This window comes from Furipterus horrens, unplaced genomic scaffold (assembly GCF_987537825.1).
Source record: "Furipterus horrens unplaced genomic scaffold, mFurHor1.1.pri manual_scaffold_4, whole genome shotgun sequence".
NCBI lineage: Eukaryota > Metazoa > Chordata > Mammalia > Chiroptera > Furipteridae > Furipterus > Furipterus horrens.
Genome location: NW_028327174.1, coordinates 196,793,699 through 196,802,574, shown reverse-complemented (window position 1 = coordinate 196,802,574; position 8,876 = coordinate 196,793,699). Strand labels below are relative to the sequence as shown.

At 41.8% G+C, this 8,876-nt stretch overlaps 1 protein-coding gene across 1 annotated transcript in view; it reads left to right on the top strand.

Annotated features, from left to right (window-relative positions):
• The first annotated feature begins 1,426 nt into the window (after positions 1-1,426).
• SCAI (suppressor of cancer cell invasion) overlaps positions 1,427-8,876 on the top strand; it is a 95,912-nt gene continuing 88,462 nt past the window's right edge. Inside the window, exons 1-4 of the mRNA XM_090275274.1 lie at positions 1,427-1,441; positions 2,072-2,216; positions 2,449-2,668; positions 3,369-3,413. Coding sequence (XP_090131400.1) covers positions 1,427-1,441; positions 2,072-2,216; positions 2,449-2,668; positions 3,369-3,413 — 425 coding nt within the window. The remainder of the gene's footprint in view (positions 1,442-2,071; positions 2,217-2,448; positions 2,669-3,368; positions 3,414-8,876) is intronic.

The window sequence follows — 8,876 nt, the reverse complement described above, 5'->3', positions numbered from 1 at the left end:
GTCAGTCGGGTGGTGAATATGTTCCTTACCCTCATGAGAGTATGCTTATGCTGGCTTGGATTATTCAAACTTTTTTTTTTTTGTAATGCAGAAATGCATGAAATTTATTAAGACTTGTGTGTGTCAACAAAAATACTTATTACATAAGTATATTTCACCTAGTCCCTGGGCACCAGCTGTTCTCAGCAACCCACTTTTGTGTGTAGATGGGAATGGGATAGAAAAGACTGCATGGAGGCATTACGGAACAGTGGGAAAATCTAGGCTTTGTGATCAGATACAGGTAAAAATCTCAGCCATGCCAGGCAGCTAACCTGTATTGAGCACACTAGTTAAATGTTGTGATACCCTGTTTTGTGGTGCCTTTACTGTGGCTCTATGACTGTATTACTTTTTTTTTTTTTTTCCATTAGATGAGGAGACAGACTTAAAGAGGATGGGTAACTTTCCCAAGGTTGTGCAGGAGAGCTGGAACTTGAACCCCTGTACAGCATACCAGAGTACATCTTAAACCTCCTTACAGAAATTTTAAGCAATATTTGTTATAGCTCTGTGACCCTGAGCAAGTTGGGTTCTCTGAATCTTGAAATTCAGTGTCTAAAGAGAATACCAAACAGGCTTGATAATAGGATTAAAAATAGCACTCAAAAAGCTTCCAGGCCTTGGCCAAAAGCTACTACTTACTGAGTACTTAACTAATATATCATTTGTCCAAATTCAGTGTAGTTGGGAAGTAAGAATAACCCAAGGCAACGTATAATTGCTGACATAGTAAAGCTTATGTTAGTACAACAAATTTGTAGGAGGAGATGTTTGATGTAGGATGGAGTAATTAGGAACTGCTTAAAAGGGGAAGTATGAATTGAACATGGACTGGAATGATGGGATGTGCATTTCTTACATAATAAAAGCACAAAAGCAGAGATTACTAGAATTTGGACATGACGTGATTTGAGAGTACTTTTGGGAAAAGCATAAATGATTAACTGCAGCTCTGTTATTATCTACCATGTATCAGGCACCGGCCAATTATGAAAAACCAGACAGGATTTTAATCCATATTTTAAGAGAAGTAATGAGTGATATTTTCAGGTTAGTTTTCTAGTGCATTGATGACCTCCAGTCTTGTCTGGCATTGTGGGGTTCTTCACCCTTTCTGGCTTGGTGATATCACAGGTGGATACTGTTGGTTGAGGTTGAAGTGGTTTGTGGTTCTGTGATTTTGGGATTGCATAAAATACTAATTTAGGGGACCAACAAATGTTTGACATTTTTCCTTGTCATAGCTCATAGCCATTTATTTCTAATTTTTTTAATTTATTGATTTTTAGAAAGAGGAAGGGAGGAATCTAGAGAGGCTGAAAGGGATACTACCTTCAAGGAAGAACTCTTTAACATGTTAGCAAGCTATGTCTTATTTTCAAGGATGGCCTTGTTAAAGGTAACGTGCTTATGTGCTGGTAGTTTGTCAACAATGAAAATGTAGTGAAATTTATTTTAATGAACAGGCATAGAACCTAAAATCATCTGTGATATCACAGGATGGTTAGCATATACTCAGGGATCAATCTATTCAGGTCTTTCAAAATGGAACACATTGCTCTTAGATATGGCATCAGTTTGCAGTGTTTTTCTTCAATGGCAATTAAAAAAAAACTTGCTTTCTTGGAAACCTGTGTCCATGCTTGTGATCTTTTCTGCAGAGGACTGAGTAAACCACGCTTTATTTAGCTATATTCTTAAGAGTTTTCTGGCTGGATCCTCTATGAAGGGTATCTGGGAGTTGTGAGAACATTTTATTCAGCATGATATAGAGCAGCGATTTTCAACCTTTTTCATCTCATGGCACATAACTGAAAATTCTGCGGCAAACCAAAATATGTTTTGCCGATCTGACAAAAACAGTAGGCATAATTTTGATTCATTCACACTGGACGGCTATGGTTGTGTTGCCTGTTGTTTTTTCACTTGACAACTTAAGGGAAAAGAGGTCAATGTCCCCGCCTAAACCGTCAGATATTGCGTGTTTTAAAAATTCTTGCAGCACACCAGTTGAAAATCGGTGATGTAGAGACGGACCGCCTTTGAGAAGGTGGTTCAAAATGAAGCTCGTTTTGGAGAGTTGCCTCACTGTCGCATCCGCCAGAGGAGTTTGGGAAATTGCAGAGATTTGGGTTTTGGTCCTGGCATGGTGCAGTGTTCGGGGACGCCAGCAGGTGTGTGGGTTGCAGGACGCCTAGTGAGCTGAACCTGCCTGCAGGTGTCTGGCGCCAAAGGAGCAGTTTCTACTTTCTGACGCACGGTGGCGCTCAGGTCTCCCCTGCCCTGCCAGCCGTCTCTAAGGCACCTCCACCGCCACCTGCAGTCTCAACCAAACTCTAGGTGGCGGGATGTGACGGCCCGAGCGCCCAATCGCCCATCAGGCTTTCGGGTACCCTACTGCTCTAGCCAATGGGAGCCGAGGAGAGGCACGGAGGGGGCGGGCTCCGCGGCAAGCCTGGCAGAGGCGCGAGGCCCTCCTCCCGCCTCTCCGCCTACTCCATCCTCCGCCGCCTCAGCTTCCCGAGCGAGCCCTGCGGCCGCCGGAGCAGCTCCCGCGGCGGAGCAGGAGCCGGATGGTCAGAGGAGCCCGGCAGCCCCAGCAGCCGCGGAGTCGCCTGGCCCCCAGGTGGGACGGGGACTGGTGGAGGTTGGGGTTGGGGATGGGGCGCGGGATCGGGCCCAGGGACAGCGGCTTAGGGCCGTGAAGCATTCGGGGCGCAGAGACTGAAGGGCGGGGGTTTCGCTTGGAGGCATTCAGGGGCTGCCTCGGGCAGGGGGGGCGGTGGAATGGGCGGCGATCGCATCCTCGAGGCCAAAGAGGCATGGGCGGGAAGGGGCGCCGAGGGGTGAGGCTGGGGGCACTGGGCCGGGAGGGGCAGGGCGCGCGCGCCCTGTGGAGCGGCAGTGGAATGCGGGGGGCGCGGAGCCCGGAGGGGCGGGGCGCGGAGGGGTAGTGCAAGCTCGCCAGGGGGTGGGCACGGGAAAGGGGAGGCCGGAGGGGCGTGCGAGGGTGACGAGGCAGACAATGAGTAGGTGGTGGTGGGTGGTTTTGGGGAGCTGGGCTGTGACGAATTAGAGCTGAGGATGGAGTGAGAGATTAGGAGGCAGAGCAGGGTTTGGACTAAGCAGGCATTGGGGGACCAGTGAGACCCAGCAACCCAGCATCGCTTGGTCTTGGTAAATGGGGAAAACAGAGTATCGGCATTTGGAGGGTCGGGTATGGGCTTAGCGAGCCTGTAGTTCTGGAGGGTGACTGTCAGAGTGGGGCCGGGGGACGTGTTCTTGTCTGTTACTTTTAGTTATCGTCTCATCTGTTTGGTCTACAGACTGACTGGCACAGTGGAGAAGCCACCTCGAAAACGGAAAAGCAGGTAAGGAAAAATGCCTTTCTCTTTGGTTCCGTGTTTTTCCATTTGCTTGGCTACACCTGTGCCACACTGCATAATTTACACACTCAGTAGGTGAAACCTTCTATTTAGTTCTTTTCTTAATGAATATAACTATCTGCAAGACTTTTGGGGGGGTAATCTAAGATTATGTGGAAAAGAGATGTGCATGATTGAGAAATCCTAGTTTTTTACTTCAGCCATAATTTCAGCTTCTCCACCAGCTCTGTTTAAAAGCTAATGTTTATTGACCATCTACTATGTGCCAGATACTGTGTGCAAGTACTTTTGTATGTGTTATTTTCTGTAATCCTTGAAGCACCCTAAGGAAGTATGTACCGTTTTCACTATTTTGCAGAAGAGGGAACTGAGGAACAGAGAGGCCAAGTTTTTACCCAAGATCACACACCCAGTAAATGACAGAACCAGGATTTGAATCTAGGTGGTCCGACTCCAGAGCTTAAGCTCTTTACCATTATACTATAATGCCTCTAATAAATATCCAACTGAAAATAGGTTTTCTTATTGCTTTTTCTTTTTTCATTGTACGCAGAGTCTAGTAAACAGTTGAATCATAGGAAAATAGAAAAAGGGGCTTACGTAGTCTGCAAACAAGTGAGTTATTTCTCGAGAAAGAAGAGGTGCATATATCCATTCCACAAACATTTTTGAGTGCATTCAACATGCCTGGTACCATACAGCATTTCTGTGCAATCATTAGAAGATTCCTTTTTCACAGATGTAGGCACTGGCTCAGAGAAAGTAAGCGATAGTACTGAGGATGTGACCAGTAGGACTACTGTCACAGTAAATATTTGGTAAGTTATTGATATGAGTACACATCAAACCTCAGCAGTAGGTAGATGTGAAATGCTAATTGTGGAAGTGCCAACAGCCATAGTTCCTTTGTCTCTCGTTAGGCCTATGCAGTTTAATGTGGCTGTTGAGCACTCGAAATGTGGCTAGCGTGACTCAATAACTGAAATTTTAATGTTATTAATAATAATTTAAATTCAAGCACCAATACTTGACTCATTATTGGAAAATATTTCAGTTTGTTTGGAACGACTTGGGTATGTGAATCTACTTTTTTATCTGTAAATTACATGAAATTTAAATACAGAGCAAATATTTTCAGTGAAAACCTAATGTCCAATATGATGTGCACTCTAAGTATAAAATACACACCAGATTTCAGGTTAGTACAAAAAAAATGAATGTAAAATTTCTCATTCCTAATTTTTATATTGATTACATGCTGAAATAATATTTTAGGCATATTGGATTAAATAAAAGTATTACTGAAATTATTTTCACGTTTTCTAAATAGCTACTGGAAAATTAAAATTTACTTACATGGCTTTCATTGTATTTGTTTTTGACAGCCGTGTTTAACTCTCATTACGCCACTGCCAGACTTGTGGGAGCCTGACGGGCTTCCCTACCTCGATTCTGTAATTTATTCACCATACTGTGCAAGTTGATCTCGGAATTCTCATGCTTAAGATTTTTCTGTTTCCCCATTGCTTACTGAGCGTAATTCAGACTTTTAGCCTAATCATAAAAAAGAGACTGCCTTTTTTTCACTTCTGCCTATCTTGCTAGCCATAGCCTAGTACTATGGCCATGGAAATTCTCAATAATGGACCTATTAAATGTTTGGTATTAAATGACTTAACTTTCTGGTGAACCCTTTATGATGAATTAATTGCTGAATGTAACTCAATGTTCTGTTTGCCATTCACAGAACTTATGTTCTCTCTTTGCTCTGGGTTTTTTCACACTTTTTTTCTGGAATGCTTCCTCCCTGTTCCTTGGCAAGCTTCCTTCTCTAAGACTTAGCTCAAATGTCACATCCTCTGTGCTGACTTTCCCACCCTCTCCTTCTTCCTCTGCTCTACCTCGTTTGCTCCTGGGACAGCTTTTCCTAACACCTACGTATAATGGTGTGGGTTGAATTTGAATTCTAGTGCTAATATAAGTTGTGGGATCATATGCAAGTTAATAAACGTCTCTGAACCCTAATTTCCCTATCTGTATAATAGAAAAAATAGTAGTTCAATCCTTACAGAGTTGTAAAATGCTCAATACAGTGCCTGGCATATAGAAAATACACCGTAAGTTTTAGATTATAAAGCACCCATCAAATGCCTTTTATTTTTGCAGCCTCTTTTTAAAACATATACCGTCTAAAGGATTAATAATATATATATTAAGGCAAAGAAGAAATGAGAGAAGAATAATAAAATTAAACCAGTGGAAAAGTTAGTCTATAGACTAGAAAGTACTGCGCAGGTTCGTAAAGGTGGGCTCCATATTTGGCTGTGAGTGTTTTAGAAAAAAGCAAACAAGAAAATAAAGCTCAGCTTCCAGATTTATAATGTCTGTAAAATCAAACACAGGTTGTTCAAGAGAAGCATAGCTTTTTTTTTGACTGTTTGATCTAAGAGACATCTCTCACACTGGTCTGCAGAGTGGGAAAGAAAATCCCAATAACAGTATAGTAGTGAGTTGAGTTTTAAGATTGTTTCTTATAATGCTTCTCATTCTAGGTTCAGGCACTGCCAGGGAACAGGGCATCTTCCAAAGAGCCGAAGCAATGTGGTCTAGGTATATAGCTCCCCAATGGTGGGGCTCAGTTCAGAGAGGAAGAGGAATGACTGAGCACAAGGGACTCTTGCTGATCCTCGGCACCTAGAATAGTACCTGGCCTTTAGAAATCTGTTGACTAAATTACTGAGGGAATGAGTGCTTCTCCCTGGATGTTATTTCCTGTAACCAAGTTTTGGTAATCATCGGGCAGCAATGAGTTCATGCTTCACATTCTTACTCAAGAATCATGAGGTCGTGTATTCTGACTGCCTGTCCGATTAAAGTCAGACCCTGATCAAGTCAGGATTTTGGCCTGAAGGGACAGCCAGCATGCAACTCTAAAGAGGGTCTGTGGGCAAGACCAAGATTTGTCTCAGAAAACAGTTTTGGGACTGCTCTAAAAATAGAAAACAAAATGGCCTAAAGATGGATTATAGAGAAAGGATGTCATGACAATAGCCAGAAAATTTTTTACAGCTGTTACTATCAATTACATACTGTGGCCATAAAAATTCTCAATATCAAATGCTTTAACTTCCTGGTAAGCACTTCAAATGAATGGTTGCATGTAGGCTTAAGTGCTCCCTTGAATTGGCCTTCTGTGTCCAGTTGTTGATTGTTACATTGTGTATCCTGTTACATTTTGGAAATTAGTTGCCAGAGGATAATTTTTATTTTAAAATAGTTGCTGTTAAGTCATTCTTTTTGATAAACATTTGTTAGGCCTGAGTTACCTTTTGAGAACCTTCCTAGTAGGGACCAAACTATAATACACTTAAAGAAAGAAAAACTAAGATAACTTGAGATAAGCATCTCCTACCCTTCTGTTATTCTTTTTTTGTGTGTGTGTGTGTGTGTCTTTTTTTTCCCCCACTAAAACTTTTATTTCTTTGTCTTAGTTCCTTTTTTTGTCTGTAGCACTGAGGGGGTACTTAATAAAACTAATGAAGTAATCTAATTAATTGATGACAAGAGTAGGTTAGTGTGGGATGGGGCTTTGGTGGTCCTAAATAATGTGATAATATTTAATACCCTTGATAAAATGTACTAGAGTGAAAGAAATTTTAAGATTAGGAAACTTTTTCTCAGTGAGGTTTTGGAAAATTCTGAAGACTTCAATAATATGTCAGTTAATAAAGTTTGGGTTATGAGGTACAGAATCCTTTCAGATCCTGTTTGGAACAAGACCCATTTGTTTGGGTAGGATTGGCATTAATTAAAACTTTATTGTATGCCCTGACCAGTGTAGCTCATTTGGTTGGGTGTCATACCACATGGTGAAGGGTCACTGGTTCGATTCCCAGTCAGGGTACATATCTGGGTTGCCAGTTTGGTCCCCTGTTGGGACATGTACAAGAGGCAACTGATTGATGCTCCTCTGTCACATTGATGTTTCTCCCTCCCTTCCCTTCTCTCTTAAAAAATAAAAGTAAACGTTATTGTATAATTTGTGGTGGGGTGTGTGTGTGTGATGTATTTACAGCAAAGGATCCAGACATTTTGATGGTGTATGTAATTCGTTTGAATTACAAAATATTTAAGTGCTTTCTAGTTCTGGGTCCTAAAGATATAGACATGAGTGAGATTTGGCCCCTGCTGGGGAAAAGCTCATATATTTGTGGGGAAGATAGACACAAGGAAATGAGACAGTGTAATGACTGTACATACAAAGGGTTTAGAGTCATCCTGCATATTGGTTGTGAGGGAATTTTCCAGAGATATTTCATCTAGACCCTGAAAGTTTGGAAGGTTATTTGTGGCAGCAGTCGTGACTGTTGAAAAGACGGAGTAGAGCCTGGATGTGGACTCATGATGAGGTCTTAGATGAGTTGAATTCAAGACCGGAACCAGGGTGGTGTCAGGTATGGATAGAATGGTGTTTTTAAAAGCTTGGGCTGTGATGTCAGTTTTTAGAGGTTAAAAAGTAGTTCTTAACTGGGGGCTATCTTGCCTTCCAAAGGGCATTTGGTAATGTCTGGAGACATTTTTAGTTGTTACACCCGGGGGCATCTAGTAGGTAGAGAGACCAGGGATGTTGCTAAACACCTCCAGTATACAGGATAGCTTCCCACACCTAAGGTCTTTCCAGTTCCAGTTGTTAGGGATCCTGAGGTTGAGAAGTCCTGGACTAGAGTTTGAATCCTAGGTCTCCCAAATCCTAGCTTTGGGCTCTTGGGCAGAGTATTTAACCTCTGAGCCTGCTTGCTCTTTTGCAAAATGCAGGTAATGATAGTGTATCTACCTTGTAGGATTATCCCTTTCCTGTAACGGTATATAAATTGTGAGTGCAGAGGTTTTTGTCTGCTTTCTTTACTATTCTATTCCTAGCACTTGGAACAGCGCCTCACATACAGGGTGGGCTTACAGTTGTGAGTATGTGAAGCAGTTCTTGTATTATTATTTATGAATTGTTTTATTATTTTTCATACAAACAACTGTAAACCTATTTTTGCTCCACTCTGTATAATAGGTTCTCAGTAACTCTTTGTTGGTTGAGTCAGTGAATGGCTTATTGATAGGATTTAATGAAATACTGATTGTAAAGTACATGATACAGTTACCTGGTATACATTAAGGACTCAGCAAATGATAGCTGTGACTATCATTAGTTTAATTATTTTTATTTGGCCTTTTCTCTCAGTCTTTGTAAAAATCAACTTTATGGAGGTCTTATTTACATATAATAAAATTCACCATGTCTAAGTATACAGTGTGATGACTTTTGACAAATGCATCCAGTTTTGTAACCACCCACTGCAATTATGATACAGGACATACCCCCCCCCCCCACGTTTGCTCATGTTCCCTTGCAGTCGTGGTTCTGGCAACCACTGATCTTTTTGTCCTCTCAGTAAA